This window comes from Echeneis naucrates, chromosome 22 (genome assembly GCF_900963305.1).
Source record: "Echeneis naucrates chromosome 22, fEcheNa1.1, whole genome shotgun sequence".
NCBI classification, from domain to species: Eukaryota; Metazoa; Chordata; class Actinopteri; order Carangiformes; family Echeneidae; genus Echeneis; species Echeneis naucrates.
This window is the reverse complement of record NC_042532.1, coordinates 3886960-3914642: the sequence shown is the minus strand read 5'-3', so window position 1 is coordinate 3914642 and position 27683 is coordinate 3886960. Positions and strand designations below refer to the sequence as shown.

Genomic DNA, 27683 nt, shown 5'->3' with positions numbered 1-27683 from the left:
GTCAACAATATGAAATGTGCACAGTTATGTCCTTGGGGCCTATTGAGCCTCTTGCACATGTCCATCTATAGACAGCAGAACAGTAGCGGTTAGGAGAAAATCATATAGGCTGTGTGACAATGAAAAACAATTCTGTCATTTAAGCCGCACTGTTTTTTGTTTTTTTTTTTTTTTATTTACAGAGCCATGGGACTTGTAATTGCGTGTGTCAATTGAAAGCATATGCCACAACATATGTCAAAACTCAGAGGAGGGGAGTGTTTAGATTGACCCAACCAGCCTCACTTTAAATGTCCTTCACTGCTAGAGCACAATCTATATTGGTTCAATGTTCCACAGTTTTTCTTGTTTCCCCTGAGGCATGGCTTTTGCTTTGGCAAGCGGAAGTTAATTTGCAGAGCTTGTCTACACTGTATGTCATGTCATTATTGGCTGTTTGGTTCCATTGCTTTCCACAGGATATATGCTTCATAAACTAAATTTTTTTTATGTTTTTATTTTGGGGCTTGCAATACCTAAACCACAAGTAGCCAAAGTCATATTTCAGGGATAGTCTGTGTTTAGATTGCACTGTATCTGTGGTTGCACATACTATAACAACATACAAATCACAGAAAATGTAAGACTGCTTATTCCCTAAATATCGTTCATGGTAAACTAAGCTCCATGCCTTGGCCCATTTTGAGATAGACTAGCCCAGTGGTTCTCAAACTTTTTTCGTAATTCCCCACTTTGAACAAGTGAGGACTTTAGAGCCCCATTTGACCCTGTTGCCCCAACAAAAATTTTGACAAATTACATTTAATTTTATTAAACTGCATCTGTGAATCCTAGATCACGATAGCTCTCATCATATTTTCTTTTTGGTTGGGTTTTTGGTTGACTTGGCTTGTCTGTCTTGTGTGTATGTGATGGTGCTGGCTTTTTTATGGTCTGCACCACAAATTTATCCATGTTGCTCACAGCTACCTGCTAACTTGTTGTCCTGCTGCAATTAACATCCCAACGTCAATCAATGTTTTGCACTTTAGTTCCAGGTTACATTTTTCATCCGGTCTCTTAATGCTCATTAATCATTTTAGCCATTAATTATTACTTTTTTTGCGTGCGGATGTTTTGTTTAGATTGAATCCTTATTGTCAATAAAGAAAAGCATTTACAGTAGGATAGGCCTGAAATTCAAAATTTCCTCCCGTTTGTCGCACCCCACCTGTCATGTCTCCATTTCCCACCAGTGGGTCACGCCCTACACTGTGAGAAGCACTGGACTAGCCCATTGGCCTGGCTCCACTGTGAGCTGACTGTACTGTTGTCTCTGGCTTCCTCAGGTGTACTCTGTAAACAATGAGGAGCCGACAGGTGCTTCTCTGGAGCTTGTGGTGCCCAGAGACCTGGCTGATGGCTTTGTCAATAACAAGAGGGAGTGCTACAAGTTCAGGTAGTATCTACAAAAACTCTCCACTTGTTTTCTTTCCCAAATCAGCTTACAAATGGTAAATTCAACTGTCTGATCCATGCCTGTGCTTGACTTTTTAATGAAGAGTGGCTGAAGTAAAACCTGTTATATTAGTTCTTCTCCCTTTCCATTTGTTTTAAAAAGCACCTGCAGCTTTTATATAGTTTAGCAGAAATGAGGTCAGTGCACAACAAAACAATGATAATTTTTCATATTATATTGAATTTAGGAAAAGCCACACTTTTGCAGTGGTGATGAACTCAGCCTTTAATTTCACTTCACTGTAAAAAAAAACAACAAAAAAACAAACAAACAAACAAACAAAAAACTTCATGAATGAAGACAAAATACACAAAGTAAGGTGTGATGCTCATCATAATTTAAGCTCCCAAGGTTGCATAAGAACTGTTCCAGAGAAGAATTCATCCAACGGTTCTGTCAGTGCACAGCCAGAACATCTGTTTAACACTGGTGGTGAGCACAGCAGCCTTATATACCCTCTGGGCAGGGCTCATGCCACGCTTCCAAGCCCCAAATTCACAGTTACAGTCAGACAGCAGTGGACACTGAGAACCTTTGAAAACCACAGAGTCTTATAATAGCTTTTGGAGGTTCCCTTGTGCCCTTATAGAAATAAAATTTCCACTTTTAACAATCCTCCTGGGCGGATTCCTTTAACATCTCTCTCATCTTTCTGTGGGATAAAACAAGATGGGTTGAGACTGCTTTAGAGAACTGAACCACCAAACTCCTCCGCATCCACTTAGGAAATTAAATAAAGTTCTTTTTGTCTTCATTTAGTACTGCTGTGGATGACTATTGGGCATTGGATGTGTGCGATAAATCAGTAACATGCCCTCTTTACTGTAACTGTAGTAAGTTAAGTAATAGATGATAATTATCAAGAAATTATTCTGATCTTTTCTGTTCTTCCAAATGTGTCATAGTGATACTGTATTTGCCATTTTCATTTTTGTCCAGGTTCAAGAGAGTGTTTGATCAAGCAGTCAAACAAGATGAGATATTCGAAAACATTGCCAAACCAGTTGCAGACAGGTAAAATCCTACCAACACTGCACTTTTCAAATAGAGATATTTGGATAAACATTTGCTTTCATGCCAAGTCATTCTGAAAGCTCATATCAAGTTTTGACCGCCCACCTGTGCCCAGGCATGTTCATCTCCCATGTAGTGTTTGGGCCACACAGGCCTTAGCCAGCCCTGTTGACAGGAAGTCAGTAAAGCTCAGCTTTCTTTAAGATGGAAATGGAGGGTGTCTGTGATTTTTGGCATGCTTTACATACTTAAACCACTAAGTGGACTTTGCTGGCAGGCAAGATGGCACACTATGCCACAGTGAGTGTTGAACATTTTCAAACCACAGCACAGAGCTACGCAAGATATTGTAACCACTTACTCATATAGTTTTACTTGTTATTCAAAAGGACCACATTCATTAGATTCACCTAGTGAAATATCTGGCCTTCAACATCAACAATTTCATTAAAGTGCAGTAATGGCACGAATATTTGGATATGATCAGACTGATTTCATTTATTAAATGATGTCACATAAACGTGGATTTTCATTCATTTCTAGCCTACAGCACAATAAATTTTTCACACTGTAGCCATTTTTAATGGACACAGTTAATATTTAATATTTATAGCATTGATTATCTGATTATCGACTATCTTGACTGAAAGCAGTAGAGTTACCTGTTGATATTTTCACAATGCTACTCTGAGTGTTTAGCGCTGACATTTTTATGATTTACCTTTTTATAATAATTAAAAGTAAAATTCTGCCTCACACCTTGCGGCTTTATCTCCAAGATACTTCTTAGCAACGCTCACTGCATTTCAACAAAGCAAAACTCTTAATGTTTATAACAGATCATTACTCTCTGCCTAGATTTGAGTTTAAATGTGGACTGACTTCCAAAGGAAAAAACAGCCAACAACAGAGGGAATTGACTTGGAATTTCCTGTGATTAAATGTTGGTTGTGTTGTAGATATGTGACCAAGGTTCTTCTTCTCTTTGCCAGAAACTATCCTCCAGTCCTGATCTTCTCCCAGCATTCCACTACAGTCTTTTTACTCACAACGGGGGCTATTTGTAGAATCTCACAAGTGTCTTGCATTATCTTTGCTGTTATGAGACATATAAACAACATGGTGAGACGTCTGGGTCGGCTGACTAAGGTCATGTATATTTTTGACCTGACTCACATGGGTTCACTGATTTAGGGATTAGGTTGCCCTCCCTAGCAAACCTTTAAACAGTTCCCCCTTTGTTGTGTCAGATGGTAAACATCAGGTTAAAAACTTTTAGTCATAACCAGGTAATGTCCTGCCATATCAATGTGAGCTTGTTGGCTTTTAGTCTTTGATATAACTATAATGTCTGCAGTCTAAAGGACAAACTGTATCCAATATTGCCATCAGCTGTCAGTTTCCAGTACCCTCTGCAGGATGCCTGTTTTGTAAAAGTTTTAACATTATAAATCTCCGGTCTTCTTATAGAAATCGCGAACATGATGAAATCTAAACTGACAGAATGTTTTTCCTAAAGCCCCTGTAGTTGGGTAGCATTTATTCAGGATTAGTCAAGAGTCACTTTGAATCGGAGCAGTTTTGCTGTCGCACAAAACGCCAGTGTTTCATACACCCAGGCGTCGGTCCTGCTCAACTAGCAATAACTGTCAGGTTGCTGTTTTGGTTGGTACTCTGTCATACTTGGCGTACTTCAAGTTTTGCCAAACGCTCTAACTCGTTTACTTACACACTAGTCTCTGTCTCTGCTGCGGTGTAACCGAAACCAGTCATTTCAACCCCAACACAGTAGTTTAAAAACAAACCAGCATTAATAGCTGCAGGAGAGGAAGAGCCAATGTAATGATGTTGGGCTGGCAAAGCAAACCCTCTATCTGCATTGTAATCCCATTTCACAAGGCTGTGAAACCTGCAGCTCAAGTTCAAAGAAGAGTGGGGCTTCTGTTCAGCGTTATCCTCAACTGTCCCACCTCAGACGTTTGGACATACTGCTTTTCAGAAAATGAGCAGGAAAAACAAGGATCCACTGTATGATGAGTTGCCAATCTCCAGGGAAGCTGAGGTGTAAACAGCAACAAGCATTGGGAAACGCCCAAGCCTCAGTAGCAGGGCTCAGCCCGCATCATTGGCACGGGCATTAAATGAATCACTGAGCTTGTGTATTTTCTCCCCGCTGCCAATCAAAACATGACTCATAATAGATTAACTGAACACCCAATGGCTGACCAACCAGCCATCATTCTCATGACTGGACATTGTGTTTTATATAAACTGACGTGTAGATTTTTCCTCTTGCCCTTTTCGTGAAGTGTGTGTAATTGTGCAGCAAAGCTACACAACACTCAGTTGGCAATTGTTCATGTTGAATAATATATCAACATATCCTCACCTTTTATTCAACACGTGTGTCATTTGACTATTTCTTCTTATTTACAAAACTACTAAACAAAATGCTTACTTAAAATACCAATATTCTCTCCCATCGTCTGAGATGTTTAGTTCATTCATACAGAATACCATTGGTTTCCATTGGCTTTTACATGTGCAGAGAGGCAGCTCAGCGCCAAACCAAAATTTACCGGGCCCTGCCTAGTGGAATGGGTTTGGGCTCTTTCCTTCACTCATACTCTCAGATATTTCTCCCTCACCGGCAGAAGTCTGTCGCCATTGCAGCTCTTCACTTACTGCCATCTTTTCCTGAATTTCAAGTGTCAGATTGAATAACTCAGACTTTGGGTGCCTGTTTTGGGATACATTTGACAGTCCCTTGCACATTTGAAAATTAAGGTGATGTGAGAGGAGGAACTTGACGCAAATGAGCAACAATATAGTTGTAGTTCTACAGATCTCATTCAGGTGATAATTACTGAAAGATATCATATTAACTGGGATTTGGATGTTTATCCTTAAGTATTACGATAAAAGCTTTAGAGACCTCTCATTGTCTATCCTAAAAAAAATTGTATTTATGTGTGTATCTGTGCAGTGTATTGGCTGGCTATAATGGCACCATATTTGCCTATGGCCAGACAGGCAGTGGGAAGACCTTTACCATTACAGGAGGGGCAGAGCGTTACAGTGATCGTGGTATTATTCCTCGTACCCTCTCCTACTTGTACGAATGTTTTAGCCAGGTGAGTACAGGAGGATTCTCCTTGCTTTTTTTTTTTTTTTTTTTTTTTTTCCCTAGTGATTTAATGTGTCAGTGTAATTGGTAAGTACTGGCTGCATTCATATATACCAAAGTCCAAATTAGTATCCTACCTGATCCCTCCCCTCATTTATTTTCTTCTACTGCAAAGATTTGATTTTGCTGAATGTCATCTTTGTGTGTCCAGTCCAATTTCTATGTATTCAATTTTTTGCTTTTCAGGATAGCAGTATGCTTTATACCACCCACATCTCCTACCTGGAGATCTATAATGAGATGGGATATGACCTTCTGGATTCCCGACATGAAGCCTCCCGACTGGAAGACTTACCGTCAGTATCCTTTCCTTTTGCTACACTGACACTTCAGCAAAACAAATTTTTAATAAATTGTCATTGTCTGCATTTAAGCCACACAGTATAGACTATATTTCACAGCTCATAATTGCACTATTTTGTCAATTCTGAAGTTGAATAGACCAACCAACAAATCATTGGCGGATCCGTTATTCTCCAAAACACTTGGGTTTAGCTGAGCTGTGTTCCCCTACGGCCATTTGTCAGACTGGCTAACAGTCAGTGTGTGGTGAAATGTGGAGACTTTAGCATTTACTGCCGCACTACGAGCTGCCAACTGACATAATGAGACATTGGGACAGCAATGGATGTGGTCAAACTGGTGGCAGACTCTGCCACAGTAAGAAGGTCGTGTGGAGAAATAATTTTTCATGGCCATTCGCTGTTGCAGCTGGTCTGAGGGGGAAAAAAAAAATGTCATACCCGTCTCTTCTTCTTCATGTTTCATGTCTTTCTAATAGTTTTGTCCTGCTTTATTTTATTGTTAATTTTTTCCTAGTACGTATTCATATTTCTTTGTAATTTTTAAGTCCTTCTGTTAGGAGGTTTGTCTGTCTTTGATCCCATTTATTTATTTATTTATTTATTTATTTATTTATTTATTTACTGTTTTTGTCATAGTCCATTCTTATTTCTCTCAAAGTAGAACAGGCAGCACCTTCGTCATACATCATTTTGGTGTTTGTGCTGTATTTTCTTGTACCAGTTCCATTTTAAGGCTTTTTTTCTCTTGCAGAGGTTTCATCTCAAGGTTTAGATACCCGCAAATCACAGTCTTCTCCAAATAGACAGTGCCCGTCGTGAACCATGCTGTGGCTGCACTTGCTGATTCAAGGGCAAGCTGTGGCACTGACAGATTTCTCTCTCTGAGTTTTTGGCTGATTCCCTTTCACTGCCTACAGCATCCCTCATCTTTTTTTCTTTTTTTTTTTTAATGTCTCTTTTTTCCCTCAGACATTCAGCCCTCCATCCTCTAAATTATCTAAATTAAGTATATTCATTTAATATATACATATACAAATTTTTATGTTTGTGTAAAAATAAAACAATTGCAATTTTTTGCAATTTTTTTGTAATCTAGTCAGAACAGTCTGTAATCACATTACGGTCAATACTGTTTTGTCACACAACAGTTACATCCACATTCTCAAGTCATTTCCACTCTCTTTGACATTTAAATGTGGTAGCCGCACTGTCAAAGGCCTGGTGGTGTGATGAAAATGATATGGTAAGATTGGAGTCATCTTAAACCCATCTGTTCAAGCACACTGTCTCAGAGAGCCTACCTTAAGTGGGTAATGACCAATCACCTGTGTTTTTAAAAGCAGGTCATGTCTGCTATCAAGTAATGAACCCCACTGATAAAACGCAAGTGTCAAACTGGTTCATATGCCCACACCGATTTGCAGACTTGGTTTGTGTGGCTTTAGAGCTGACTCTGTCCAAGGGAATGGGAGGAAAATAGATGACATAACTAGCATAATTAGTTTGTGGTAATTGCTGCAGTCCTGGATTACTTTTTTTTTTTTTTGTTTATTAAGTTTATTTAAAAATCTAAATTCTTATACTTGAATTAACTTTTTTTCTTTTCAGAAGAGTGATAATCATGGAGGATCCAGACCAGAATATCCATCTCAAGAATCTCTCATTGCAGCAGTCAGCGACTGAGGAAGAGGCGTTGAATCTTCTTTTTGTGGGTGACACCAATCGTATGATTGCTGAGGTAAGAGAAAGGGGAGCAGCATAGTTCCAGTGTGATTCTACTCTACACCACAGAAATGTATAATATGACTTCCTCTTTTTTATGTCACACACTATCAAGGCACTGTTCTCAGCGAGGATTGTAGACAGCATGCAAAAATAAATAACCAGCTCCCGGGTGACATAAAGATTTTATTTTTTTTTTTTTATCCAAAAATGCAATATGGATTCTAAAATGTACCTTAAGACCCTTCTAAAATATTATTTTGGTCCCCTGTGGTCCCTTTTAACATGTTTTCCCAGAAAAACCAAGTATTCTCTCTGTAATTTCTGTTTATGCTGCGGTGTTTTTTTTTTTTCCTTCTATACTCAGACACGCGGACTCCCCACACTGTTAGGACGTGGTGGGTCAGCTTTTGCTTTGTAATGTGAGGTTTGGAGCTCACTGATCTCACCTTGTTTACTTGTGTTGCTAGTTTGTAAACAAATAGCTGACAGAAAACGTGAGCTTTCAATCAGATATTTGTTTCATTTCTCACAAGTTTTCCAAAGTAACTTTTTGATGTGGCTGTGATTCTTCCCTGAAACAAAATTGCCAGTGAAACAGTCTCGGGATCTAAAATGGGAGTTCTCAAACCAGGAAATGGTTTTGATACCTTGAGTACAGTCCTTTAATTTTTTTTGTTTTAAAATGCATCTTGTGAGTCATACTTATTCCACTGAACATTATCTAAACAATATTGCATTGTTTTGTTTTACCATGAGGACACACTCCCAGTGTCCACTGCTGTAAAATCTGTGGGAATATGTTTGTGGAAACACATTCCTGGCTGTTGCATTAGTCTTAATCAAGCAGTCAGGGTGCTGCACAGGTCAGCAGGGAGCACCCAGTATAATCCACCCACACAGAGACTTTTGTGAACTCGTACTTTTTGGGACTTTTTTATAAGAAGATTTCTCTGGAGGCTGAAGCAAACAAAGAACTATCATGGTCAGTTAAGCACTGCCAGAATTGTCCCAGAAGTCTTTGCTCGTCACATGCCTTTATGAAAGGTAACAGTAATGCTTTCTTTCTTCTCTTGCTTGTAGCCATGTGGAAAAAAGATGACACATCCATTCATACAACACTCTGTAGACCATGAGCTCACTCACTTTGAGACCGGGCAATCCCCTTTACATTTGAGTTTGAAAGGAAATAAAATACACCTTCTCAACTCTTCACCCTTCCTTCAACTTCATTCGGAAACATTTCCTCTCCTTGTTTCTTCTCAACACGTGAAGAGATGTGCAGACTGAATGACTCTCTCCAGATCCTACCCATCTCATGTACTTATGCCAGGTGATCTAGAAATGTTTCCAGCAAAACGTTGCCCCTTTCTGCTGACCCATCACAACCCTGATTATGGTCAGCATGTGGTTCACTTCAAACACAGGCTAGAAGAGGAAGTGACTACAATGAGGTTGCTTTGTTCAGATTTTTTTTCCACAACTGAGACATATTTTACCTCTTTGTGGACTTTATTTCCTGTGTGGACGTGCATGTTTATGGCCATTTAAATATACACACTCCATTTGATGTACTTTAGTCTGCACACTTTTATGGTGACATGATTCTCAGACTATTAAAATTAACTTCTGAATCCTAATTTCTGATGCAGATCTCAAAACCTATCAATTCTTTGCTGTTGCTCAGCCTTGCTAAATACTGTAGTGAAAAGAACACAGTAACACACATGAGTCAATCCACTATTTAAGTTTCTGTTATATGGAGGTTGCTGGTGTATGTGAGGACTGACACATTTGGTCTAACGTGCTGGTTTGGATCTTTACTGCAGTGCTTGAACCACTTATATTTCAATAAATATTCACAGTGCCTTTTAAGAGTTTAATGCTTTGCCATTGTTAGTATTATACAGAATCTTACTCTGGTGCTATATGTGTATATAAACTACAATATGTTATGATTGAAAAGATATAACAAAAAAGATTCACAAATCGCATTCTAATGCATAGCACAAGAGAGCACTTTTAATATCAGAACAAGCTATCAAAATAAAATAAAGCACTTATTGTCTTGTTCTGACATGCAGGAAGTGCCTTGTGCAAATTATTAAATAAGCTAAATAGACAGTCCAGTCAAACATGCGCAGTGCCCCCTGGGTGACTGGAACTTAACTCAGGAACAGGCTACTTGGCAAAGTTTTACCGCACTACACCAAAGGATTTCTACATTACATGGACACTCCCCTTAACCTTGAGCCTTCATGCAGTCCTATTATGATGGCTAGGCATATGCTAGGCATATCCCTTGCCATCTGGGGGCTCCTCCAGATTACTTTGAAGGATAGTCCATGGAACAGACATGAACATGTGCAGGGTTAGAGTTAACAGTTAAGACAGTGAAAGACCTGTCATGAGCTGTCATGACCCTGTCAAGGTGTAGTAATGTTTTCAAGTAAAGAGATGGGGTGAATCATGACTGTATTTTGGATCACTGACACGACTGGATGGAATCTCATACTTGATCAGAAGCTAATCCATGTTAAGATGAACAGTTTCTTTAAGAATAATTGATATTTCCAACCACCATCATAGGTTCAGGCCATAGCGCAAACAAAGAAAACAAAAAAGTAATGCTCAGCACTCAATTCAAATATTCATTTCCTCTGTTTATTCTCTGTCAGTAACCCATCCTCCTCCTCCTAGTTAATAAAGCTTGTTTATGCAGAGTGACTCATAGTCTAATTCTGTCTCTTTCTGCGCTCAACCTGACTTCTGCTATTCCAGTGACCATCTCAAAATCAACCTCAGCTTTTGTAAAGCATCACCATGTGTTTAGTGCTCATCACTTACATATGCTATCACTTTGATCTTCAAACCAGCAAGAGCCAAAGAAAAAATAAAAGGCATCAAAGGAAACATGTTTTTGTTGTTTGAATATGGGAACACCGCAGATGGAGAATAAAATTCCAAATTTCTTATATTTGTGTCCACCACATGTACAAATTTTGGAGGATTGAGGATATTCTCAATAATTCTCAACTACATCTCAACAATATTTTCAATATATGTTTTGGATTTTCTCTCATTACCTTACTCTCTTTTGTTATTTCATGTCCAGACTCCTATGAATCAGGCATCCACACGTTCCCACTGTATTTTCACAGTGCACTTGTGCAGACGTGAGCCAGGCTCAGCCACTTTGCGCCGATCCAAGCTGCACCTGGTGGACCTGGCTGGTTCAGATAGAGTTAGTAAGACAGGCCTCAATGGGCAACTACTCACTGAGGCCAAGTACATCAACCTCTCCCTTCACTACTTGGAGCAGGTAACCAAATTTTTTTTTTCTATTTTCATCAGGATTTTGATATATAAAATATTTTCCATGAAAACAATAAAATACATTAAACATTATGTGATGTTTGCTTCCTTTGTCCATCTGTAAATGTTTTGATGATTAAATTTTTAATGCATATCCTGCATATTCACACTTCCTTATACATTCAGTCTGCTATTTGTTAAAGATCTCAGAGATTATACAGGGTGTATGCGGTCTTTGATTATAAATCCTATTGATTCTTTGAAAGTATCAAAGATCTCAGTACACAGTGAAATGCTCACAGACTGCATTCAGAAACTGAGATTTAACACCATCGCCCATGATTGTTTCTGACATCTTCTGTGATGTCATAACAAAGTAGTCACCACCATCTGCTATGTCCCAATCCCTGCCCACCTGAACCTACCATCCAATTTTGTAGGATTTGGTTTCTCTGTGTGGGTATCTGCTGGATTTTTTTTTATTTCAACAAAAATTAGATTGGTTCACCAGGCTATTACTTGAGCTCCAAAGAGAAGCCTGAGAGAGAAGTTGTAAAACTACAAGATGGTTGTTACAAAATAATAAACATCTTCTAATAGACATCAAACTTTAAAATACAACTCCAAAGAAGGAAATTTTAATCATCTTTAACTTGGAAGTTAAATGTTTGACTTTGGTGTTACTTGTGAATGAGTGGTAACTGAATAAATAACTGCATTGCCTTTCAGATATGGTATTTCATTCATTAACCCAGCCTTCTTTTTTTTCTTTTTTTTAATGTGCCAACCCTTTCAATTGCTCTCTTCCTCAGGTGATCATTGCTTTATCAGAGAAGAACCGCTCCCACATTCCATACAGAAACTCCATGCTGACGTCTGTGCTAAGGGACAGCCTTGGGGGAAACTGCATGACCACCATGATTGCCACTATTGCAATTGAGAAAAGCAACCTTGATGTAAGGATTGCCACCTCAATGCCACGCTCAGAAACAGCATTGTGTTAAATTAGGATGAAAATGATATGCTCATTCATTGAATGTACATTTCTTCTCCTCTCATTTGAAATTGCTTGCCATTCAAATCAAAAAATATATTACATCTTTAAGACACAAAAAAATAAGAGTGTTGGATATTGTATTTTTCTTCATAAAATTATGTTTTTAAGTATTAATATTTATATTTTTAAAACCTTTTCTGACAGGAGTCCATCTCTACTTGTCGCTTTGCTCAGCGTGTGTCTCTCATTAAAAATGAGGCAATAATGAATGAAGAACTGGATCCCACCCTGGTGAGACAACCAGACATGCCACTTCAGCAATCACCACACAGACACACCACAGAAGTATAACTTAATGTGCTGCCTCATTGTGGCCAGACCCTTGACATAGCTTTCAGACCTTAAATTGACCAGTGATTAATTAAACCTCTAAATCTAACAGTGGAACCCATCTGCTCAAGTGCTCTCCTCAGGTTTCCCAAACAAACAAAAATTTCCGCTGTTATGCAGTCAATCTTAAAGTAGTGGCTTTTTGCACTCAATCTTATTTAAATTTGTGTCTTTTTTTGTTTGTATTGTATATTTTCCCAATGTCCATCTCAAACACCCAGCTTAATACAGGCGTGGACTGTCCACATGATTGTATTTGATGTATTGCCACACAGAAGTGTTTCCTGGATAGATGTTATAGATCTGAGGACATAAATATGTATTTCATGCATTCATTCATCTTCATCCGCTTTTCAGTTTCCAGGTCTCGTGGGCGCTGGAGCCAATCCCAGCTCACACTGGGCGAGAGTGGGGTCACCTTGGACAGGTCTCCAGTCCATCACAGGGCCGACAGACAGAGACCAACAACCACTCACACTCACGCTCATACCTGTGGACAATTTAGAGTCACCAGTTAACCCAAACATGATGGTGGGAGGAAACCAGAGTATCCGAAGGAAACCCATGCATACATACATATATGTATATATATAATTCCTCTCACCGTCCAAAGACATCATGTTTGGGTTAACTGGTGACTCTAAATTGTCCTGGGTGTCCAGGGTGACAGGGACCTGTCCAGGGTGTGCCCCGCCCTACCCCAGTGTGAGCTGGTATTGGCTCCAGCACCCCAGAGACCTGGAAATTGAAAAGTGGTAGAAGATGGATGAATGAATAGTCATTCATCTGCATGACTATATATATATATATATATATATATATGAGAGAGAGGGAATTCTGCTTACTCTCAGTAGCATTGTATTTTCTATCTATTTTTGGAAATGGAAAAATGGAAGTTAAATAGACCAGAGTTGAAGATGTATAGCAAAGAAATCTTTGGATTCTTGCAACATATGTGGTTGCTGAGGCCACTCACATGCACTACAGTAGACCTCAGACATACTTCCATATCTGCTGTGTATTGCATGTTGTTATACATAGAGTAATAGTAAATAACTGAGCAGTTTTAGCCAGGTCAGCACTTAACAATGGCTTCCCGCCTTCATTTTTTACCTCTACCTACAATCCTTGTAACACCTTTTTCCAGTGTAGTTTTCCAGAAATCAGACTTGGTTGCTGTTGTAAAGAGCCTATGGGGGATATGCAAGGGTTGGCCATCAAAGCTACATCTGCTTCATACTCTCCCATTGAGATCTGCATCAGGAACAACTGCTACTGTATTACTGCTACTGAGACTTGGCTGGCCACTTGCAAACCCTACAGAGGTATTTTTAAGAGAGTCTGCGGCCAGCCCAGTAATTGTGACAGTGTCTGGCGGCTCCCAATTGAGTCCGGCACAGTTACAGCTCTAGGAAAACCCAAACTCCTTGGGCAAACTTCTTGTCTCTGTTTATGGCTTTTTAGTGTGTTTCTCATTTTTCTCCTGCTCCTGTGTCTCTGTCTCTCCCTCCATATCACTCCCTGGTTTAGTGAGAAAAAGCAAAGCCGGCAGTGCAGTTGGCACATTAAAATGATGTCATTTTTCTGTGGTTTTGGGTGACACTTAGACTTTCTTGGCCTTCCCCATCTGAATGCACACAGCCTTTTGGAAACACTAGCTGTGGTAATTGATTTGAAACCTGGAGTTTGCTTTTTACAATCTTCCAGTCAGTCTGCTGCATCATTCAGACCGCACACTATCTAAATGGTCCTATACTGTAGCCTACAGGCTACAAAATGCACTCTGAACACCAGGAAACCAGCCAGACCAGACAAAACTATTAACAAGGCTCTTGCGGACAGGGAAAAAATGAAGTTTTGAAAGTGACCAGTGATTATAATGAAGTCAGCTGCAATGACCACACCATATAAGGGTCTCTTTCTGAGCTCCTTCAAGTGCACTAAGATCAATCTTAATCCTTCCCTTAGACCAGGCTGATCCTGGTCTGCAGTCTCTGGAGAAGATTGCCAACAGTTGCTTTCACTTTCAAGATTCTTTCACAACCTGAGTAGCTTTTATTTCAAGTATCTTAACTTAAGTTTTGTATGCAGGACCTTAATTTAGTTCAGCTGAATTGCCATCAAACTTCTCTTTGTAATTTAAAGGGTCAAACAAGTTGATCCTAAGGTGTTGTTATGGAGACTTCTCTCAACCTGGAACCCTCTACACTTTACAATTTAAAGTGAAAAAGAAGGAAAATTCTGATTAGTGCATAGCTGCAAGTCACTCTTTCACCTGATTAAAGGCCACCAGAGAGACATGTTCGTCATGCGGGTGTAAAAATTCCTGCGGGTGGTGGGCAGTCTCTTAAGTTTTCATATGCCTTGTGTAAGTGGCCACCATTTAAGACAGAGGGGAATTTTGGGTTCCATGTGCAACAACATTCCTTGCTTTATTCTACAGTGAGTTCCATACTTGAATAGTGCCATGCATGAAATAGAGTCCATGTGTTAAGGTGTAAGATGTAGTGGGACACTGTGCCTCATCTTCTTTCATGAGAAGCGATCACATAATAACGGCCTATTTGTTGGAAAACATATACATTTGAGGTGTAATCTGTGGTTATATTGCTGCCCTTACATTTTACTGTGGGTGGTTTTCAGCACAGAAAATATGGCAGGTTTTCAAGAAAGGGAGGGATAATTTAAAGGTAGGACTGTGCATGTAAATGTTTCAGCGTTAATTATGTCATATACAGTAAACACAGACATACAAGCACTGTTGCCTAGCAATCTGCATGTTGCACTGACATGGGTTTCCATGTGATGTGCTGACATCATCAGTCACATCCTGAGTCAGTTTTATTCAGAGTGTGTGGAAGTCTTGTTGTGGTGTTGTGGTCCCAGTCTGGGCTTGGCACTCTGAAATAGACTGCACCACTCTGCTGACCAATAACTGGTGGTGAGCATTTTAGGGATGCAGCTGGGAGGGTTACATCAGACCATGGGTTCCAAATTGGAGATACAGGGAGCGGCTCTGCTGAGGGATAGTCAGCTACCATATTCAATGTGAGAAAATATGATATGGGTTGGATTAGGGGTGATTTTTTTATTTTTTTTGTTGTTGTTGTTAAATGGCACAGACCCAAAACCACACTGCAGATCTGCTTCTTCTCAAGAGCATCTTGCTTTGACAAAGTCTGACTGTCTGACTGGTCTGCAAACAGTGGTAGTGCTTTCCTAAGTTTGATTACCTTTGATATATTTTTTTACTTACCATGGTTCCCTTGCACCCCTGCATCCTAGACTGTGATTCTATGTGTTGCTCTAGCACACAGTCATCATTCTTTTTGCCGCTGAGACAGTTCTATTCTTTCAGCCTGCTTTAGTCTTGTGGTCAAATTCAGCAGCGATAGTTAAGTGCGATTTATACAGAAGAAAGAAGTGGGCCATGTGCAAGAACGAACAATTGACATTTGTTTTTGTAAGTGGTTTCGTGGGTTTGTTTTGTTTTGTTTTTTGCGGTGTGATTTGTGTGGATTTTTTTTTTTTTTTTTTTTTTATAATAATTGGTCTGGCCTCTCCCCAATAACCACACCATACATTGAGTTTCCCCTACCATTAACATGTAATTTCAAATCTCTCTTTAGGTGTAAAGCATTCTACTATTGGACCAGTTCCCCTTTTTCAAGGGATGTAAAGAACTTATAAATGGCCTGTAGAGAAATCAAACAGTGCCTTTTAATTACGCCAATCAGTCAGCCATGGATGTTTGTTTAGTAGGTAGGCTTTATCCATTTATTCATGGCACCCCCACTTCAAGTTGTGGCACACTACTACTACCCACTTAACATTTACATGGGGTTGCATGTCAACTGGTTTCCATTCTAACCTCTTGTTCCTAATGTAGATCTGGAATTTAATCCCACTAAAACACACTGAATTTGTTAATAGCATTACATTACAAGGAGGGACCTGTGGACAGTTCACAGGCTGTTAAAACCTGAAAGTTTGGTTCATAAATTATTAGAGAAACAATTGAAGCAAAAAGTTGCAGCACTATTATGTTTTTTAATGGTAATAAGCACCAGGTCTGCATGTTTTGCAGACCTGCTGAATTAGTTCAGCAAGATAAATGTCCAAATGTGATATATTACCTGTGTGTATTGTCTGCCTGTATGTGAGTGTGTCTATATAGTACTGTATTTCCAAATGTGTGCTACATTTTGTGTACATTCACCAGGTAATAGCACGTCTGAAAAGGGAGATTGAGTCTCTGAAGGAAGAGCTTGCCATCGTGACAGGGGAGCAGAGAAATGACCAGCTCTCTGCGGAGGAGATCCAGAAGTACGTCATTCCAAGCCCCCTCATTCCTTGTCTATTTAGTCAGAATAACTGAACATAACAAGGACATCCATAGCATCTCCATATTCAGATGTCAGATAAGTAGAGGCAACAGACTTGCTAAGTCTTGAAATAAAGTTAGGATGTCCTAGAGGACATCACAGGTATATGGTGTGTATGTGTGTTGTGCACAAGATGTGACCTCAGGGAGTGAGTGAGCAGCAGTGTTTGAAGCCATCCCAGTCAGCCGTCTGGGATGTTTAATTCATGTTTAAGACTCAGGAAGACAGCGCTCAGCAATAGTCCCAGAGATTATTAATAAAATATATTTAATGATTTATATTTGGCTTTAGCTTCAGGTGAGTAAATAACTTTTTTGGTTGGCTTTACATTGATGCTGTAAAGCCTACAAGCTGATTCATTCAGGATTACCAAGATCTAATGGTGTTTCTCAGGATTTCAATATTTCCACTTTTTTGCTCAAATGACAGAGGACCCTGCAGGGCCAAGGTTCAGCTTCTGACGACTTAGCTCATCCAGTGCTGATGTATTTACCGTGCCTTGGCCCCCTGGGTCACCCTTTTTATTATTTCCTTTCTACCCAGGTGATTATCCTCGATTTCCTCTGTTAGTGGTGAAATTCACAGAGGGAACCTTTAATGATGTCTGTTGTGACCACATTTAGTGAACATGCTGATTTTTTTGTTACCGTTTCCTTCCCAGTTTATGCCTTGACGCCTTGCTGCTTTATTACACATCCTGACTTATTGGTCACTGCATCTCCAAACACACATTCTTTATGTCTTCGGGCATACAGATTTTTGCTTTTACTCTGCTTTCAATGCTGTACCAATCAATTTGCATAAAAGTCAATTCAAATTTTCGAAATAAAACATTAGTTTTCTAGATTTGTTTCACAGACTGGAAAGCTATTTGGAAACTATCAAATTCTGACATTTAAAGGATCTCTCTTAAAAAGTATTGTATTTGGCTTTGAAGAGGATTCTTCAAAATCCAACTTGTTTCAGGGGCCTGAAACAAGCATGCTACGTTTATTTTAAGTCTTTTGTCATGTAAACCTAGTGTGTTTCGTTGCAAGACACATTACACCGGAAAATAAAAACCACACATTGTTGTCCCTACATTGGATCCGTCTGGACCATTGCCTCCTGGTCTTTTCCAGTGGCTGGTTCCAGAGCACGAAGAACCAATGTTTGGACTATCATCTAGTGATAGTTTATCAACAGGCTGGCCCAGTGGAGCTGGAACACACATTTAAGTAAATAGTTTTCTTTGACCAGACCCACATTTTAAACATTAGAAACGCTCCTCATACATGGATCCAAACAGTTTGAAAGCCTGATGAACCTGTGTTAAGTGTGATAGAGAAAGGATGTAACATTGGATGTGAATTAGATTTAAGCTTTGGTTAGGTTATAACACAGTCTGAGTGTATGTGTAATTGTGTCTATATCCCTTTGTTTAGGTTAGAAGAGCTAGTCAAGGCCTTTCTGGATGACCCTGATCCAGGTGTGACTCTGTCACTAGGACCGGATATGAGAAAGATCCAGTATTGTTTCTCCCTGTTAAAGGTAATTTTGACAGCTGTCTAGTCACTTACAGTCATTGAACACATCTCTATCTGCATCGATTTTCCACGTCGAAATTTTTATTTTTCCTTGTCCTTTCCTTAAATGCTGCTTGATGAAACAATGTTTTATTGTCATAAGAGTGTGTATTGCCAAGTAGAGAAAGAAATGTGATCACTGAAGTCTTCCCCTTCATCTGTTAGCCCAGCTGTAATCAGAGAGATGCCTCACTTTGGACCAAACTAAAGTTTCCTTTTCCTTTTCATACGCTTAATACAACTATTATTTCGTCAGTTTTACCAACATACTTTGTTGAGGAAAGCACACAATTTATACCATCATACCTTCTGCCCTAAGAAAAAAATAAATCTTTTAGATGACATTATTAAATACCAGTAAGTGAAAAATGCATTTGTCTGGACAAAAGCTTTACTCCAAAACCTGCTTAGTAAGTGTAAATATTTCAAGAGCCAATGACGCTGTTTCATTTAGTAGATTTTTTCCATTGTCTAGACATTGGTGTTTCTCAGTTGTTTGCCATCTAATTAGATGCAAGGTGTAATGTTGACTGTCATTTTTAATATGTGTATTTAAAGCATCTTCTGAAGAAGTTGCACAGCAGCTTTAAACCTTAGCCTTTGTCTTCTTTGTTGAAGTAAACAAATCGTCAAGAGATGTCACCTTTTGGCTTGGAACACAGGACAGTTAGGAGTATTTCACTGTTTACTGACATTTCATTGATTAATATAGGCACAATACGCACAAACACACACACAGATAGATACATTCAGTCCCCGTGAAAAGTTTGGACGCACTTTCCTCTTCAGTCGAATGGGAAAGTGTGTCCAAACCTTTGACTGGTACTGTATAGGAAGCAGTAAACCGTAATGAAGTAATCTTCATTAAACATATGTATCTAATGTCATTTAATAGCTAATTATAGGAGTCTTGGTCATATTTCCTTCTTATATATTTTTATGATAGTGGTGTGTGGTTGTAATTTTGTTGACACTGACAATGTGTTATGGTCACTGCCATGGAAAAAGGTTGCATGTTGTTTGCAGAATGCTTGGAGAAAAGACAGACGCATAGGGTTTTTGGTTTTTGGGGAAAGTCAGAGTGGTCATAGCTTTGATTCAACATTGTCAAACAGCAGCTGATGGCCCACTGCTGCTAAATGAGCGTAGGGAAAACACTGAAATGCTCACACTGTTCCTGGGTTCTGGTTTTGTTGGAGTTGGAGCAGCCACCAGAAATAGTTCCAGAACCCACTTGAATGTCTGTTTATCTCTCCATCAGTTTGTTATGACCCACAAACTCTATCTCCTTTCCAGTTTACATTCCTACGAGCATCACTCCAGTCACACTCCGGTGATTCTGTAGGAATTTGGATCTGGTTTAAATTAGATTTCCTTCTCTTGCTCCCAACGCAGGCTTGCTCTTCCATGCTCAGCTCTCTACTTGCCCTTCTTTCACTCTGATGTCCAAATACATCAGTGCATGCCTGTAGTCTTAACTTTTCAACACTGCAAGCTCAAATATACAGTGTAACATCAGTGATTTCACATTGTATGTATGTTGTCAAACAGCAGCAATGGAGAGTTAATAAGCAAATTTCAAATCTGGAGAACATCAGCCTGAACTCAAGTGCCCTCAAAAATTTGGTTGATACTTACCCCAACACGTCTGGGACCAGCCTCACTCCTCTTTTGTACCTTTCTCGTCTGCTGTAGTTGCTTCACGTGCATAAGCTTCCAGTGCTTCAACATGTTTCCTACCTGTCCTTTAGGTTGAAAAGTCACTAAAATTCTGCACTGATATTGCAGGCAGGGTGGTATTTAATGTATAGGGAGTATCAGAGAATTAAGAAGAGCATTACTTTCCAGGATGCTACCACAATTTAGCCTCCAGCTTCTTTACAGGTTGCTTACACTGTAGATGTTGTTCCAGACTGAAAATCCACCTGTAGTAGAAAGCAAGCCACTTATTTACTGTGTTGAAGTTTACGATCTGTGGTGGTTTAATGGTTTCAGTGAGTGCAATTTCCCAAGCCTAGGCCAGACAACCAGATTAAATAGTTTTAAATATTTTTGAAAAGCTTTCCTCCTAATGTGCACAGATAGTCAGCAATGTTTATTTTCTGTTTTTTGTGCAGGTAATGATTCACAAGCAACATGGTGGAAGCAAGCACAGTGATGAGTCATTAGCACCAATGAGAGAAGAAATAATTGAAGACAACCACCACAGTGGAGCAAAGATGGCCGAATTAAAGGAGATACTGGCTCAGCGTGATAATGAAATCAGTATCCTTTGACCAACGCTGTTTAAGTGATTGAGGTTTGGGATGTTTAGTCTTGTGGTTAAATTTGACATTATGTGATACAGTAAGATCGTTTACATGAGAATTTCTGTCTGCATTCTTTGCTGTAGTGATAGATCAGAGAGGTGCAATAATAGGTGATTCACTTACGTCACATCAAAATGCAAACACCTTCTAAACCAAAAGTGGTGTTTGGTGGTGGTGGTGTTGTAAATGATCAGGTCTGCTAATTTTTTTTACTTTTTGTTTTCCTAGTATGATGTGAGAAAAGACATTCACTAGTTGAAATTAATGACTATTTTACTGCTTTCTTAGACAAATTTGCCAAGATTAGCTGCATATTACAAATGGTTTCTTGTTGGATCAATCTACATCTGCTTTATAAGGCTTCCTAACAATACAGCGCTTAATGGGACACTGCTCTGAAGGACTGAGTTTGAGTTCTGGGTTTGTTCAAGTGTCCCCTGGCATAGTGAATCATGGAGTTTAAGACTGGGTGCAGAAGTAGCTTGGACAGGTTTTCTGCCATCAAAATAACCCTGACTTGGACAACCTATAGCTGTTTTTGTAAAAGAAAGAACTGACTCTCGTCTCACTCTACAACAAGTACTCCTGATGTTCCTGCAGAGTGCATTTTGCTAAAGAATATGTGATAAAAGGTAAATTTGAACCCATCACACTCCCCTGGTGAACAGTGGTTTTAGAAGGGAGTGTAGCGTATAGGAAATTTGTAATTAAAATTGTTATAAGCTTTGGAGATTTAAATAGACTAACTAGAGTATAGGTATTAACTAAAATTTGAACTTGAATCTAGTTATAATACTGTTCATTAGCAGAAATATATTTATCCTAACGTAAATCTGCCTGTGTTATTGCATAGTTGGATCACAGCACTTCACAAACATAAATTAAAAAATGGAAATAGTCCTTCAATGAAAGCCAGCATAACATATTGTTTTAGAGTGTGTATGTTCACATAGATCTTTATCTAAATACTTCAGTTAATCATAATTTTATCATAGGATTGCTATTAATCATAATAATTTGCATTTGAATATTAGATTTCTAATGGCTTTATGGGATTAGTATTCTCTCAAGCCCTCTTGCTGTGGCCTGTCATTATATCACAGCACATTAGTCAGTAAATTGAGATGTCTGCTTGATTATTTCACCACAAAAACCTCAGCTCTCAAAAAATAAATAGACTATTATCATGCAGATATTTGACTGTAGTATTTCTTGGATCGTGTGTGTGTAATGTAAAATCCTTTCCTCCTTGTAGATTTTTCCTCTAGACATGCCTTACGCTGGTTTAAAATGATACAAATGTTATCACAAAATTGCGATAGAGCGTATGTTTAAAAGCACATATTTCATCAAATCAGAGAGAGACCCTTTTACACAACATTATATACAAGCTTATATATAAAGTTGTTGTTGCCTAAGCTTTGAATCCCTTGGTCTCAGTCATGGTGGGTAGGCTATAACTGTCTAGACTACGCCATATCTAGAACCCTCTTAGACTATGCTTTTTAAATCCCGATGGTTTCTATGTGAAAGTAACCAATCTAAAAATCCCCTCAATTTGGCTCTTTGTTCACCTGGCGTACTCCTCCCACACTAGTGCTCTTTAACAGGGTTGATAATGAGAGAGTTCCCTACCCACAGTCCCCGTGTGTTCTCATGCAAGGTAGAATAAGGCACCTGGTATTGTTCAACTCATTCTGTTGGCATGATGAGACATCCACAGTTAACATGTGGATGAGCAGCAAGGGCAACTAGAACATTTCCTGACAGAAATGTTCAGAGTGCCTTGGGGGGTCTGATGCCAGGGGAGATGTTTGTCTGTCCCACAGCAATGTATAAACAAAGCAAACAACATGGACTTTGATGCTTTCTATGTTTCTCGATATGTGTGTGTACCTGTACCCCTGTGTGTCACTTCTGTCCTAGAGTTATGTATGAACAGGATGAACAACATTGAATTTAATCCTGTGTGTGTGTGTCTGTCTGTCTGTCTGTCTGTGTGTTGTGTGTGCATCAGCGTCTGTGTTTGTCTGTCTTTGTGTGTCTCTACATATATGTCAGTCACTGTATGTGTGTGTGTGTGTGTGAATATAGATCTTTCTTTCATTGTATGTCTGTATGTATCTAAATGTGTGTTATATATCTAAGCTGCTTCTCCAGTCGATGTTATTTTGCACTGATTCATTGAGTCTTCTTTCCATAAAGTCAAACTGCGTCTCGTTAAAACCACTTCATGTTTGTTTCATCTCAGATCAGCTCAGTAAACATGATCACACGTGTGTGTGTTGCTGTTCCACAGTCACGCAGACCAAAATGGAGAATACTGACTTTAACTCTGTTTGTGTGTCTGTTTAGGTATATTGCTCACTGTGTGTGTGTGTGTGTGTTGCTTTTATTGTGAACAACAATGGCTTTAACTCTTTTATTGTGTTTGTCTATGTGTGCCTTTTTGTGTATACCACTCAATGTTTGTAGGTGTTTGTGTGAATATCTGTTTATATGTATCTGTCTTTAGTTGTATGTCTGTCTGTGTGTGTCTCTGTCTCAAAATAATGTATGAACAAAGTGAACAACATTAATTTTAACCCTGTGTGTATGCAACTCTGGGTGTGTGTCCATGTCAGTTGATCAACAACTCTAATATCAGAGGATTCCGCACCTTGAGTGTACACACACAAACACACACACCTGCAACTGTCAGCTATAGCTCCGGGGTTGCCGGTACAAAGCCCTGAGAGAAGAGGCTGATTTTTGGCTCAGTGAAGCCCTCAAACTAGACTGACATATGACAAAACAGTAGCTTCTATCAGAGAATTGAGCAGACAGTCACTGCTGCAACAAGTTCCTGAAGCAGTGTGTGATTTTTGGTGTTTCTAGATCTTGAAATCTGGACAAAACAGCGATGTAAAAAACAAAGACAGTTTGTTTGGCTCACAGTTAAAGTAGACATATTGTCTGAAACAGGACAAGAATCTCTACTACTCTGGAAAAAAAAATGTGTGGCTAGCTCAGACTATGTGTCTGTGAAGTCAATTTATTAACATTTTTTCAGATAATTTTCACCTCAGCTCTCCACTCTAGCCAAAATGCACACCATGCTTGAACTTTCCATGCAATACACACTCATCATAAACTGATAATTTGTCAAAATTGAGCATGATACTTGAACATTTGATGCCCAAAAAGCATAAGAGATGTGAAATGGCTGAAAACTATGAAGAATAGACAAGACTTTTGTCAACATCTGAGTCTGTTGCTGTAACTACGGGGAAGTAGTACAGGTTGGAAAAAGCCTGAAAACTTGACAGTCGAATTACACACACAATACACAATAGACACCCATTCATTTTTTGGCTGCTTTTTTGAGTTTGCGCCACCAGAAATGCGTATATGTTGTAGAAAAAATCTAGCACCTCGATCAACACAGACTCGCATATTTTTATATATAATTCTCTAGGTCAAGTGACAAATTGAAATTTTGACAGAAGAGGATAACAATAGTGACTATGGGCAGAGCCCAGAGTCCAGTCCAGTCTGTGCAGAGCCCCGAGGCACTAACTAACAAACATTGCTGCCACACATGCATTTTGAGCATTTTGACCATTTACTCAGTCATTCATCTTCTACCACTTATCTGTTTCCAGGTCACAGGGGGTGCTGGAGCCAATCCCAGCTCACTCTGGGTGAGGGCGGAGTCACCCTGGACAGGTCAAAAGTCCAGACAGACAGAGACCAACAACCACTCACACTCACACTCAGACCTACGTAATTTAGAGTCACCAGTTAACCTATGTCTTTGGATGGTGGGAGGAAACCCACGCAGGCACAGGGAAAATATCCAAACTCTGCACAGAAAGGCCCCAGGCTGGGAACCGAACCGACAACCTTTTTGTGGAACAGCACCGCTAATCAGTATGCTGCCTGCATTTTGAACAATGCTTTAGAATTGTCTTGCACAAATTAGGAACGTGTTTAGTTAACCCAGTGTTTTGCTACAATAGCCAGCATAAATTGAGAGAGTAATAGAGTTTATTGGCATTAACTTGCAATATTTTAGTTCTGCTGTCTGCGGATTTTAGTTCAGCCATGTATGACCGCATATCCATTTCATATTGTTTAAAATGACCATTGTGTGTTAGGATACTATACCACAAGAGGCTCAACAGTGTGGTCAACTAGAAAATGGAATTAAATTGGAGTACTTAAAATACATTTTCAGATCAAAATCAATGAATTGTTGAATGTACAACTGGCCCACCATTCACTTTTATTTTCCCTTGGACCACTGGTACTGACCGTATCCAAGAAAGGTTTAATCGCACTGGCACAAGTTTTCTGGATAACCTGAACAACTCTGGTTATTGTTCAGTTGGATTTAAGTTTGTTTAACTTTGTTTAAATGTTTTGATCAAAGACACAAAAGTCTCTTCCTCCTCAATAGAAAAAAGGAAAATAGAGGTAGTTTGGCAAGGAACATTTCTTTGGGTGGTGCCATTATTATTTTTGCTCCTGTTGAAAAATGGTAATAATTACAATTGAAATGGTAATTACATCCTGACAATAAATCCTTGTCGGAACTATTCTGAACCTCAGTATTTGAAAGTTCACTTTGAATCTCTGGGCCTGATTAAACAAAACTTAGTGGACCGCATTCATAAATACATAGTGTTTATGAATGTGTCACAATCAAAGCCAGGGTGGGACGTTATCACTGTTTGCTGTTGTCTGTCATGTGATTGTTATGCCCTAAGTCAGATGTGTAGCTCATCTAGATTGGGTTTTGTTTTAACACTGTACATAATTACAAGCTGTCAAAGATAATGGCAGGCAATTATTTCATTTTCAACCAGCTGCAAACCATTTTTACAGATATGCAAATTGAAGCTGATTGAGATAAACTGGTCTTTTTGCAGATGTTTTTGTAACTGCAGCAAAAAAAATAAGTGTTTGAATGATATGAAGTAGAGTCTGGCTTATCGGCGTTTACTTTCACTGTAAATCTTACTATTGCTGTGTTGATGGCATGTCTCTGGTGTCTTTGCATTAGAGGATACTGGGGACTAATTAAGCATGCATTCCCCAGTCGTCCTTTGGTTCACGTGTTGTCACTGATTACAGTTGACCTTGTCAGGGTCTGTTGGATGTGCATCTTGACAAGCTCACCCTTATGACCCACAAGACAAGATATTGCTGATATGAGAGCACAGGGTGATCAGAAACATAAGGAAGCCCAGATTACCCTTCAGACTTCCTGTAAATCCATCCACTCCGTCACAACATATGTTGACCCGATGCTGCCCTTCGAGACAGAGTTAAAGGTCTGAGTCTTGTGAAATTTTCTAAGGACCATTCATAACACTTAGTGACAACTATAAATGTAGTTGGTGCAGTCCAAAATCTACATGTCATCTGACTCCCTTATCGGTGGAAAAAAGGGGAAATGGTAAAATGAAAAGGAATTTGGTCATTAATGTACTTGTTTTTCACTTGAATATAAACTTGCCTTGTGTTGCTATTTGGTGTTTTCTAAAATGACCAAAGTTTTTTCTTTTAAGAACAGGCTAGATTGTCAGGATATCTCATTCTGAGGTTAAATGCCTGAAAATACATGGTCAAATTAGCCTTCAGTGATCAGCTGACATCCTTAGTTTCCAGGAGTAGTAGTAGTAGTAGAGAAGTAGTAATTATTATTGACTAGAATCCTTTTCTGAAGATACTGGTAGAGATTATTTTTTAAAATAAACTGATATTCATTTTAGTTTGAATTTACTATTTATCTCTCTTCACTTTTTTAGTTTTTGCTTTGTAAAAATCTTTTCTGCAAAAACTTACAAAGTAAAAGTTCTTCTTTAAAATGTTTTATTACTTGTAAAGAGCTATTTGTGGCACCAATCAAATTTGTTGCATTTTTGCCCACTGGTGTAATTTGAATGAGTTTTCCTGTCTGTTTCATCGTAGAGTACAATAGTAAGTGACAAGACAGATGAGGACGAGAGATTGAATGGACATCATGAGCTGAGTTTGACAACATTTAGAGTGTGTGGCATGTGAAGCAGCCCATAGATTTAACATTTTACTCCCAAGAGAAATCTTTCCTCATATACTACAAGTCTATGGTCGTATTTTGCAAGAATGATTATATCAGATGCCAGAGATCTCAATAATGGAAAAACCTGGTGAACATCAGTCTGAAGTAATGGCTTGAATGTAACAATGACAGAGAACTCACAGAAACAGTACTTTTTTCTTTCTTTCTTTCTTTCTTTTTTTTTTTTTTTGAAAACTTGGCCTCTATCGGTCAGTTTAAATTGTGTTGGGTTTAGATTTTGGCAGTGTTATGAAGATTAGATGGTTGGTTTCCTTGGAAATGGTAATTGGAGACCCAACTCCTTCATGTTATTGTTCCCACTGATACCCCTTTGTATTGACTTACAGTAATATAAATTATCTTCTCCAGCTCCTCAAAAACTGTCCATTCATCATCCAAACTAATGACAGTCTGACTTTTCTTTCTTTGAGCATCCCAAATTGTCTGCTGACCACCACAGTTTCACTTTGGCCACAGCTACATGTCTGCAAATCTCATGATAGACCCATGCTTGAAGAGCTGACTAATGTGTTGACTCTAAATTATGGGTTGTGATTAGGCCATCAAACACACTTCAGTTTATAATGGAAAAACAGGAGGCAGGAGATGAATGAATATTTTATGAGAATGCAGTCTTTTATTCATGGAGGTAATGTATATGAGGATCTACCTGAAGGTTATATGTCCTTTTTTTACTTGCATATTTACAGTAGGAATAACTTTAGGCTAAGCTTTTGTCTTTTACCTTCTAACCTGTGACAGGCTTTGATTTCTTGCTTTCGTTGACATCTTAAAAGCAGTTTTGGCAGTTGCTTGTAAAATGCCTTGGTCATGTTTTTCTTTATATAGTTTTTTCCATGCACCTCTGTTAGCAGCTCAAAAAATACTCCACTAGTACTGTCTCACCA

General features: G+C 39.0%; 1 protein-coding gene across 1 annotated transcript in view; it reads left to right on the top strand.

The window, feature by feature from the left end:
* The window catches only part of kif6 (kinesin family member 6), a 51538-nt gene that overhangs the window by 2500 nt on the left and 21355 nt on the right, over window positions 1-27683 (top strand). The window contains exons 2-12 of the mRNA XM_029494293.1: window positions 1329-1438; window positions 2438-2512; window positions 5499-5646; window positions 5886-5995; window positions 7613-7742; window positions 10842-11048; window positions 11854-11997; window positions 12243-12329; window positions 16651-16754; window positions 18238-18343; window positions 20496-20643. Of these exons, the coding sequence (XP_029350153.1) occupies window positions 1329-1438; window positions 2438-2512; window positions 5499-5646; window positions 5886-5995; window positions 7613-7742; window positions 10842-11048; window positions 11854-11997; window positions 12243-12329; window positions 16651-16754; window positions 18238-18343; window positions 20496-20643 (1369 nt within the window). The remainder of the gene's footprint in view (window positions 1-1328; window positions 1439-2437; window positions 2513-5498; window positions 5647-5885; window positions 5996-7612; window positions 7743-10841; window positions 11049-11853; window positions 11998-12242; window positions 12330-16650; window positions 16755-18237; window positions 18344-20495; window positions 20644-27683) is intronic.